This window comes from Sparus aurata, chromosome 4, assembly GCF_900880675.1.
Source record: "Sparus aurata chromosome 4, fSpaAur1.1, whole genome shotgun sequence".
NCBI classification, from domain to species: Eukaryota; Metazoa; Chordata; class Actinopteri; order Spariformes; family Sparidae; genus Sparus; species Sparus aurata.
Window position 1 is genome coordinate 40,416,418 of NC_044190.1, and position 11,472 is coordinate 40,427,889.

Here is an 11,472-nt window from a genome sequence, read left to right on the forward strand (position 1 = left end):
CTGCTTATTCTCAACGTTGACATTAATATTCTTATTTTCACTGTGAATGTTGATCGTTTGTGTCGGCACTGAAAAAACATCAGTCGACTTTTATAATTTATGACGAGAAGCTGACATGATAACACTCATCAGCAGTCGACTGCTCTGTCAGCTGGTTTTCAAACCATATGAACCTTTTCTGAAGGTTTGCCGTCACTAACAGGCAGCGTACTCTGACATGTTCAGCTGCACATGTCGAGCCAGACGTGCATGCTGGGACACGACACCGCTGACCTGATAAACACCAACAGAAATTGATTCTTTTAATTCATTATCTTGTGATTACAACATTTTAGTAATTCCTCCATAATGACAGAAACAACTTGTGAACTCGAGAACACAAATTAAATGTAACTGGCTTTCACATGGAATCTGGTGAAACAACATGTTGGAGCTGTGACTGTTTCACTTCAGTGATGATAACACTAATCATCACACTGACGTTAGCATGAAGCTAACTGTGAAATGAAGCACGGCTGCTGGAGTCTCATATGGAACAATCTGATTGGTGGAAACATCAAAAACAGCCTGAACTAAAACCAACTGTGAGGAAAGAGCTCACTTTTATTTAGCAGATGGTAGTCAGTGTCAGTGCTTCACAAACAAAAGTCAACAGAATGAAGAACACGAGAAAAGCAGAATAAAGTCTTTTCTGATATAAAAATATAAGTTTGTCTCTATAGGGAGGGAGCGACGCTGAGGAGCAGCTTTACTGCAGGACCAGGTCACAGGTCACAGGTCACCTGATCACACAGGAAGTTCAGATCTCATGTCTGAACGTCACCGATGGAGGAATCTTCACTCGTCTCTGTTCCAGGTGAGAGTCTGTATCACAGGGAGAAACCACCAGGAGGTTCCTGAGTTCCCTCACCTTCATTCAGTCTCTGTCGTTTCTTTTCTTCTTGACAGAGTCAGAGGTCAGAGGTCATCAGCAGAGGTCAGAGGTCAGAGGTCATCAGGGTCCGTCAGGCACGGCACACTTTTTGTTTCGGACCTGAACCACCTCCCTCCTCTCAGTCAGAAAGTTTCCAAAGGCGTCGGCCTCTTTGCTCTCCTCCGTAGCTGAAAACAAAAAGGGAACCAAAGATTTCAGTTTAATCATTTACATGATTTTGTTTTGTATTTTTGTATTGTTTTGTTTTTTTACAGTCTTTTCTCACCGCTGTGATCGATGTCGTCCGTGTCGCTGTCCTCCTCCTCCTCCTCCTCGTCAGGGTTACCACGGGTCATGATGAGGTCACTGGGCCCGGCGATGTCAGCTCCCTCTGTGGACAGGAAGTCAAACAGCAATACAACAATAAATTACAGCACAACAATCAGCCTTCAGTTCACCATCAAGTTTTTCTTTTAGCAATAAACACTGACTGTCTTCTGGCACTGGGAGTCATCAGGACACCACAGAGCTGTAAAATAAAGCGTTGTGTACTTTATCTTCTGTGTCCGTCAGCTCTACCTGTCTTAGGTGTGTTCGTCATGTCGACGGCTCCCAGGTCCTTCCTGAGTCGCTCCAGCTGCTGCTGCTGCTTCTTGCTCTGAGCGTCCGCCTGAAGGACAGGAAGTCAGTTACAACACGGAGACATGTGAGGACACACACACACACACACACACACACACACACACACACACACACACACACACACACACACACACACACACACACACACACACACACACACACACACACACACACACACACACTCACCAGCTGTTTACGGAGTCTTTCATATTCGGGTCGATACTCCCTGAGGAAGGAGGAGGAAGAGTTCAGTGCATCACACAAACTCACACGACAAGGGAGAAAAAATATCAGACAAGTTTTGTGAACTCAGGTTGACACAGTGAGCTCAGACCTGAGTACAGAAGACAGACAGACAGAAGACACTTCACACACATCACTGCCTCACCTGAGACAATCCAGGTGTGAGCTGATGTAAGCTTTAATGCAGACAAATATCAAACCGTCTTAAAGTTAAATCATTTCTACAGCCGTAACTTTCCATCCTCCTCCTCACCGCAGCACTGAGATGGCTCTCGTTAATGAAACTCGTTTAGACACAGATCCAGATTCTGCTCTACGCAGCCGCCCTCAGATACATTTCTCCAACATGAGTCATTCTGTCTCTTTGAGTTGGACGGGACACATTATTACACCCTGTAAGCTGCAGCGTGGGAGGAACAATGACACAGTAAACTCTGCTCATGTTCTTATTCTTCTGTTCATTGTTTATTTTCAGGTGCATCACAGGAGTTGGCGGCAGCCTTTTACATTAAATAAGACCAGTTAAACTTTAATTAACTGCCTCGTCCTGCCTGACGTGGAGTCTCAGAGTGAGCGGGAGACATCAGGTGTGAACACTACAGGTGAGTAGCTGTGTTAGTGCACCTGCACACTGAAACAGGCTGATGAACTCACCTCTCATACTCGTCGGCGGCGTCCTCCACCTGAACAAACAGCTCATCCAGTCCACTTCCTGTCACTGCGGACACGCCCACCACCTGCAGACACAGAGACAACACTGTCAGGAGGAGTTCATCTTTAGGACTGGTTCCTACCTGGCTGAGAAATCTGAGTTACACCCAAAGAAAAGAGATTAACTCGATCGGTAAACAGACCTCCTGCAGACGGAGGCCACAGGAGTTTTTGACACGATCCTTTTTAAATCGATCTAAAATGAGAACCATCACAGCTGGAGCATTTATTCTTTAGACTTTAGCCGTCTGCCATATCATGTTGTGCACACGTGAAGACTTCTTACCCTCAGGTTGGTGTAGAACTCGTCCAGAACCAGACTCATGGAGCGCGTCAGGTTGCTCACGTACGAGGTTTCCTGGTTCAGAGCATCTTGAAAGACCTCGAAGTCCTGCATCCATTCCACGGCGAAGCTGTGGTCGATGATGTCAGTCTGCACAAACAACAACAGGAGAGAATCCAGTCAACAACAACACAAGATGAAATATGAATAATTAATGAGCAGAGAGGAGGTGAGCTCACCTTGTTCATGACGACGATGAAGGGCAGCTTGGTCTTGTAGAGAATACTGAGGGAGAGAAACATCAGCTGAGACTGACATCATGTCTGAAGATTCATGTGAGACACGATCGATGTCACATGACACAGTGCAGCTTCTGACAGCTGAGAGTCTGAGATGAAATTTAAATGTGTCCTGAACATCAAGAATCATTTACAGCATGTATTTATTGGAACAGTTGCTGATGAATGTTTAGCAACAAATCAAATTAATGATGGTGGTCATTTCTTTTCCTGGACAAAGAATCTGTCATTTTAAACATTAATATGTCCACCAGTCTTCACTTTGTTTAACTCAATGTTGATTCTGTGTCACATTCATGTAGTTAAATATGTTAAATATTGTTAAACACTTCAGCTCCAGAAATGATGTTTTGATTGTATATCTTAAAATGTCCGTGAAACTTTTTTATGTGAAAGTGTTAATATTCATTCAAGACATACAAAACATTTGTAAACATGTAATATTACTCAATTTTAACTCCAAATGTAGAACTGCATAGTAGGAATCATTTTTATATAATGACTCGGAGCACAGCATCAGTATTGGTATCTGTTCTCTGAGCTCCCCCTGCTGGAGAACCCCCGTCACTGCGTCACTGTGTTCCCTGACTATTGTTGACTCGTCAGAGTTGTTTTCATGATGTCATCGTGTTCACAGAGCTCAGCTATTAACCTGCTGAGCAGGATGATATTATTACTGATATAATTAGTCGACAACAAGATCAAAATAACACCCAAGCGTCTATAAAAGTAACCTGACGGTGATGTACCTGCAGGCGTACAGCATGTTGGACATGAATGTGACGGGGTTGACGCTGCGGGACGTGTCCATCACGTAGATGACGACGCAGGGGAAGGAAGACGCCTGAAACACACAGGACGAATACAAACTGAGTGTCATGTGTCAAGAGAAAGAGGAGGAAAACAACAGCGTGCAGACGAACCAGAGCCTCTGTGATGATGGTTCCAGACGCAGACCAGGTGAAGACTTCAATCTGACCCGGAGTGTCAATCAGCACATACCTGCAGAGGTCAAAGGTCAGAGAGACAAGCTCAGTGTGAAACAGAGAGGCTGAAGAGGACCGCGAGGATCCAGCTGAGCGGAGAACCACACAGGAAGTTTAAATCATATAAACTGACCGATGATTCTGCTGCTTCTTCTCTATGAACTGCATCACCTGAAGGACACAAACACACACGTGTTCTTTCATTATTCAGTCCGGTTTTAATCATGATTTCATCAGAACACGTCACATCTGGACATTTAAATCAAAACAGTTTCACACAGAAGGCAGCTAATATTTTCTAAAGCCTGTTTCAGACTGGATGGGTTTAAATAACAACACTTCCCCTCGAGAACAAAATCCTGAGGATGTAAATAGTTAATTTTTCACTCCCACTGAATAATAATTACAACTGTAATAACCTCATGTACAAACAACTGTCACTGGATTACTGTGATACTGTGGAAAACTTAATAACATGAAGACTGTCAGGCAGGTTCTGCAGAGTCTTCTCTGATTTCTAAGATAATTATGGATGTTTACAGCAGATGGACATCAGAAATAACGAGATCCTCAGAAACTTCCTTCAACATTAAAAATGTAAAGAGCCGAGACTTTAAAGAAGCCTGATTACGTCCTGACAGCTTTGGTTTGTTTAATTCTTTAATCTGGGTTCAACAGATCACAGAGGAGGCGGAGTCAGACTGAGTCACCTGATCAAAGCGTGTAGCGAACAGGTTGAGTGATGTCACGATGCCTCCGTTCGGTCCGAGGCCGTACTGCTTCATCACCTCCTTGTAGTTGACAGTGTCCCTGATGTCTGGAGGAGAGAGGACACACAGACTGAAGGCTGATACGTATGTACGCTACCGTTCACCTTCTGTTTAATATCTGTTGAGTGTTTCTGGGAAACAGACCGGTCCACTCACCAATGTTTGCGGGGAAGGGGACTTCGTGGACGGCAGGGTCCAGGTTGATGACGTACGGAGGAGTTTTCTGAGAGTGAAGATGAGCCGTCAGCCTCTGGAAGACACAAAAACACTGTGAGATCAAAACAGAGCCACAATCATCTGTGACTGTACAGAACTGCAGGCATAATAACTTCAACTTTATTTATTCATGTAGCACCTGTCGCACATGAATGCAGCCCAAAGTGCTTCACAGAGCAAAATTAAAAATAGACAACAATAATTCATTGAGTAAAAAGCAGACAGATAAATAAATACAAAGGCAGAGAAAAAACAATAACTACAACAGTCATAAAAGGCTAGTGAATGAATAAAAAATAAAATAAAATAAAAATAAAATAAGTAGTAAGTACAAGCATGGAGTAAGAAATAAATACGTAAAAAGCGAAGAGTCAGGATATAAGAACCGAGTGACATAGAATAAATGACATAAAAATAAATAAAAAATAAAAAGAGCTAAATGACGAGGCACTCTAATTAAAAGTCAGGCTAAAAAGATATGTCTTTAGATGTTTAAATAACACGATTTAAAAGAGGAGAATGAAAAAAATAACAGCAAAAGACCAAATATAGACGTTTCATATATTTGTACTGTAAATTGGAGGCTATATAATAAACACACGACAGTTAAACTATCAATCAAAATAAATATTTCTCTACAAAGATGGACTCCAGTTCTGTTGAATGTCTACATGCTCAGATGTCAACAGAAGTCTTTGAAAGACAGGAGCTGTTTAATCTTCAGTGTTACTGACATTTAATTTAAATAATTTAAAACCAGAGAGCTACTGTATGTAACATCAACCTGACAGGGGGACAGGTTGAATAGTTTGTATGCAATTAAATGAGATCAGCAGGAACAACAACAGATCTCCTCCCTGACTCTTGTAGATAACACTTTGGATTTTAACTGTCTGCAGGTTCAGAGATGTTGATTCTTAAATTCAGCCACAATCCAACACATCCAGAAGAATGATGTCACTAGATACAGTCACGGCTGGTTTGGTCTTCTCATAGAGTTCGTAGATAATAAGAAATATGTAGAACATCACCAGAACCAGAACCAGAGAGATGAGTGATGCACACAGACTCCAGAGGCTAATGCTAGTGACAGCTAACGGAACCAGCTAACAGCGAGACACGTCACGACCCACCAGGTGAGCACATCACCTTCTTCCTCCATCAGTCACTAGTTTCTGATCCGAACTCGGAACTGAGCGGGTTTTTAAAGCACTCATATAAACTGTGACTGTCTTACTTTGTGACCTGGCTGAAGGAGCTAACTCATGCTGTTAGCCACCGTTAGCCAAACTCGCTAACTTACCTGAACGAAGGTGGTTTTCCCGGAGCCCGCCATGCCCAGCACGATGAGACACACCGGTTTGTCCCGGGCAGAAGCTCCCGGTGTCCCGCTGTCTGTCCCCGCCGCCGAACTCTCCTGGTTCTCCATCAGAACCTCCTCAGCTGCGGGAGACTGCGCCGCTTCTGCCATGTTGTCTGATGTTGTGGGAACAGGCTGCCGTCAACAAGCTGGTGCTGCCGTAAAGACGCCGGTGCTGACGTCAAGACGCTGGTGCTGCCGTAAAGACGCTGGTGCTGACGTAAAGACGCTGGAGCTGACGTCAAGGCGCTGGTGTTGTAAAATAATTTTCTCTTCCACTGACTGATGTAATAAGTTTCTGTGTCATTGGTTCCTGCTGCTACATCCAATATTAAAATCTTGACAGATCTTTCTTTACATTTTTTTTTTATTATTAGGGCCCGAGGACTATCATTACCTCAAGCCACACACACACACACACACACACACACAGGAAAAAAAAAATCTAACGATGAGTGGTGCGAGCTGAAGAGCCTGTAAACTATCCTGACTAAAACGCCTTTTGGATTTATTTCAGGTCCCGTTTTCTATTTTATATTAGAAAGTACTCAGTTTAAAACAAGGTTTAGAGATCTAAAAAATAAAACCTCACTGAGGCAAGTTGTTTATTTATATAGAATTCAATCCATTCAGAATAACATAGAAATTAGTCAAAACTAAAATATTAAGACATTAAAACAGCATCTGAAAGACAGAATGGAAAAAAAGGAAATATAATAAGCTACAGATAAAAAAAAAAATGCATTCAATTAACTTATTTAAAAGCCACAATGAACAGTCTTGTTTTACTACCTGATTTAGACGAGTGGACAGTTTTACCTCAGTTACGTTACTGACTACTTTTATAAATAAGTAAATGTATCCGAACAAACATTTTAAAGAACCCTCCTGATCCCTCGTACAAGTAAACCAAATGTGTTCAGTCCTGAGAACATTTAGTGCTTTGTAGACCAGTTAAATACTTTTAAAGTCTGTCTTCTGACACACAGGGAGTCAGTGCAGCGACTTAAAACACACATTAAACCAGAACTGAGACAAACACACAGAAACCATTGTGTGCAGACCACAATGAGGCTGCATGATGAGCATATAAACTACTGTAGCTGCTCAAAATGACCTTTTATCTGTCTGCTTGGTGATATTACAGACAGCACTTCAGCTATATATCATAACAGCTGCTGGTAAAACATTATAAACTCTCACTGAGCTGCTGTTAGCTTCATTACTGTGATAAGAGATGCAGAGAGGCTAACCTGCTCAGACACTATTAAACAACACATGGGCCTGTTTCTAAATCAGTCGGTTCCATAATAAGAATAGATGATGAAGCCCTGGTCGCCACTGCAGAAATGAAATGTATATATCAAATATAGTTAAAGTTTTGACAATGAGTCTGAGAGGAGACACTGGACTCCATCAAAAGATTCAACACGTTCTATAAAATCAGGGCTGAGCAGGATTAAAACCACAACAGAGTGTAATTCAGAAAAATGGTTTATTACGTAAACAGCCAGTAAAGACAACAGTGCTCACTGTCTGAGCAGGTGAAACTGTAGTCAACAAACACCTGCACAACCTGAAGGAGTCGTCATCAGAACACGGATACTCAGATACTCGGATACCCAGATACTCGGATACTCGGATACTCGGATACTCAGATACTCGGATACCCAGATACTCAGATACTCAGGTGTCCTGCTGCTTCAGGCTCCTGTTGTTGCTCGTCTCCAGGTTTGGTCTCGTCCGTCACCTGCAGGAAGAAAAAGAGGAGCAGTGGTAGTTTCAAGTCTCTTTGTGGAGGTTTTGTGTGTTTGTGGAGGTTTTGTGTGTTTGTGGAGGTTTGGCTGTTTTAGGAGGTTTTGTGTGTTTGTAGAGGTTTTGTGTGTGTTTGTGGAGGTTTTGTCTATTTTAGGAGATTTTGTCTGTTTGTGGAGGTTTTGTCTGTTTTAGGAGGTTTTGTGTGTTTGTAGAGGTTTTGTGTGTTTGTGGAGGTTCTGTGTGTGTTTGTGGAGGTTTTGTGTGTTTGTGGAGGTTTTTATTGTTTGTAGAGGTTTTGTGTATTTGAAGAGGTTTTGTGTGTTTGTGGAGGTTTTTTTTATTGTTTTAGAGTTTTTGTGTGTTTGTTGTTGTGTTGTTTTTGTGGTAGTTGTTTGTCCTCCACAAAGAGACCTGAGTCTATTTTTGTTGGTCTTGAGTTTCCGTGTGGAGGTTTCAGTCTCCTGAAATGACTTTTCATAATTTGTTTAAATGGAGTTTTAATCTAATGGGAAGTAAATTTGAACATTTATTGGTGTAAAGTCACTCTGTACGTTCATTTAAGTAGTGTACTTAAGTTACATTTTCAGGTACATGCACTTTTCTTGAGCATTTCTATTTTTACTGCTTTGGACTGATTTACAATTTATATTTTCACTGCACGTTATTTAACAGCTTACATTTTACAACAATTTTTAGTCAATAGTTACTTTGCATATTCATATAATTAATACAATTATCTCCACATGCGGGACTAATAAAGGAATTTCTGATTCTGATTCTGATCAATTACTGATCTCATCTATAAAATATTTCACATGTGTACATACAACAATCCACCACAAGATTCAAACCAATGACAGGTGAAATGAATAACATTGATCATGTTGTTTCTAATGCCATGTTCTGCTGAGAAACCTTGAGTCCTAGCATTCACGTGGACGCCTGTTTGAGAAGCACCACTCACCCAAACACCGCTGCAGAAGAGCGGCCTCTCATGGCAAAGACACTCCTCGATGGCAGTGCCCCCCAGCAGGAGAATACAGCTGCAACACTGCAAAAAGTGCTCAGGAACAACCCGAGGAACATGACAAAGAGCTCAGAGTGTCAACCTGGCCTCTGAATTCCCCAGATCTCAATCCAACTTAATGTCCATTGGATGTACCATGAGCCGAGGACGATCCATGGGGGCCCCAACATGGATGGGACTTGGCTCTGGTGCATCCCACAGATGCTCAACTGGATTGGGATCTGAGGAATTCGAAGGCCAACTCAACACCTTGAGTTCTTTGTCAGGTTCATCGGACCATTCCTGAGCCGTTTCTGCGGTGTTGCAGGTGAGTTGTCCTGCAGGGGGGGCGCTGCCATCAAGGAGTGCTGTTGCCTTGAGGGGGCGTCCACATAAACGCCAGGACTCCAGAGTTTCCAGCAGAACATTTGATTGTAACAAGATGATCAATGCTCACTTCACCTGTCAGTGTTTCAATGTTTTGGCTGATGGTGTACATACATGTTAAATACTTCATATAAAGAGATCAATAACACGCATTAAGGTGTTAACAGCCTTGCTGTTTACATTTTCCTCAACACATTTAAAATGCTACTTCTACTTCTTTTATATTTTATCTCCTATTGTATTTAACTACAAATGACTTTTCATTATTTGTTTAAATGGAGTTTAAATTTAATTTAATGAGAAGTAAATTTGAACATTTACATTGGTGTAAAGTTACTCTGTACATTCCTTTAAGTGGTGTACTTAACTTCAGTTTTGAGGTACATGTGCTGTTCTTGAGTATTTCTTTTTTCACAACATTATTTAGTTAATAGTTACTTTGTAGATTCATATAATTAATACAAAATATTAACTGATCAACGTGACGTATTATCACAGATTAAGACACATACTCTTAGAGCAATTCTGGAGAAAGACAGCTGATTGTTGAGTCTCATTCTCAGGTTGTTAAATAACGACCTTTCTGGGCTATTAGCAGGACTCATAGAGAGATCAGTTATAGACAGTGAGAAGAAGTCTATTTTTATATACATTTTATTTCAAGATATATTTTTTTTTGTGTGTGTGTGTGTATATATATATATATATATATATATAAATGTATATATATATATATATATATATATATATATATATATATATATATATATATATATATAAATGTATATATATATATATATATATATATGTACACACACACACACACACACACACACCCTGAGCATGTCCCTAGCCAGGCACAAGGCCCAACTAAACACGCACACTATCTAATTCATAAAGTATTTAACATGTGTATACACAGAGAGCCTTAACATTAGAACCAGTGACAGGTGAAATAAATAACATGGATCATTGTGTACCAATGCCATGCTCGGCTGTGAAACCATGAGTCCTAGCATTCATGTGGATGTCTCTTTGACAAACACCAGTCACCCAAACACAGCTGCAGACCGAGTACACCCCCTCATGGCAGCAGCACTCCTTGATGGCAGTGCCCCCCCAGCAGGACAACGAGCCTGCAACACAGGCCCCTTTGCCATGAGGGGGTGTAGTTGGTCTGAACGGTGTTTGGGTGGGTGGTGTTTGTCAAAGAGGATCCACAGAAATGACAGAACTCAAAGTTTCCCAGCAGAACATTTGATTGTAACAAGATGATCAATGCTCACTTCACTTGTCAGTTGTTTTAATGTTTCAGCTGAACAGTGACGATATACATGTTAAATACTTTTCATTTTTTGCATACATTTAGTTTTTAACTATATTATTCATACTTTCACTGCACTTTGTCTAACAGCTTTTGCTACTTTGCAGATTCATATAATCAATATTAAATATTCGCTGATCAAACATGATTATTATAGATTAAGTTATGCGGCATTAAAAGCAGAAAGTTGAGACCTTAAAGAGGAAATGTGAGACAAGCCAGTGTGCTGCATATGGAGGACAATTATTAATCAATCGATTAATTGCATGATGTCAGTATACTCATAAAGCAATTCTGTTGAAAGACAGCTGATCTTTGAATCTCATTCTCAGGTCGTGAAATAACGCACTTTGTGGGCTATCAACAGGACTCATAGAGAGTCGAGTTGTTAACAGTGAGAAGACTTGTATTTTCAGATGCATTTTATTTCAAGATATATCTTTATATAGCCTATATTTTTGTGTTTATCCAGTAGCTGTAAATACACTCCTTGAATCCTGTGGGTTTTCAGGTGGGGCCTCAGTCTGCTCTGGTTGGTCGGTTCACATAAGCCTGATAACCAAGTTTGCCTGGC

The 11,472-nt window shown here is 41.1% G+C and overlaps 1 protein-coding gene across 1 annotated transcript; it reads right to left on the minus strand.

Moving 5' to 3' along the window:
- Positions 1 to 279: 279 nt before the first annotated feature.
- On the minus strand, positions 280 to 6,574 carry gpn1 (GPN-loop GTPase 1). Its single transcript, XM_030413277.1, has 13 exons — positions 6,367 to 6,574; positions 5,004 to 5,097; positions 4,788 to 4,894; positions 4,211 to 4,248; positions 4,015 to 4,093; positions 3,841 to 3,935; positions 3,032 to 3,077; positions 2,796 to 2,942; positions 2,453 to 2,535; positions 1,742 to 1,781; positions 1,493 to 1,583; positions 1,200 to 1,304; positions 280 to 1,101 (listed from the first exon to the last, which is right to left on the minus strand). Exons 1-13 carry the CDS (start codon positions 6,532 to 6,534, stop codon positions 995 to 997), a joined length of 1,200 nt encoding a protein of 399 aa, XP_030269137.1. The 5' UTR covers positions 6,535 to 6,574; the 3' UTR covers positions 280 to 994.
- Positions 6,575 to 11,472: the final 4,898 nt, after the last annotated feature.

Bases quoted from the DNA above. Each gene is read 5' to 3' on its own strand.
- gpn1 (XM_030413277.1), bottom strand. From the start codon at position 6,534: ATGGCAGAAGCGGCGCAGTCTCCCGCAGCTGAGGAGGTTCTGATGGAG. The intron at 4,249-4,787 runs GTGACTCAGTCT...TGTGTCCTTCAG, and splicing joins TCGCTACACGCTTTGATCAG to GTGATGCAGTTCATAGAGAA. The intron at 3,078-3,840 runs GTACATCACCGT...TCTCTCCCTCAG, and splicing joins AACATGCTGTACGCCTGCAG to TATTCTCTACAAGACCAAGC.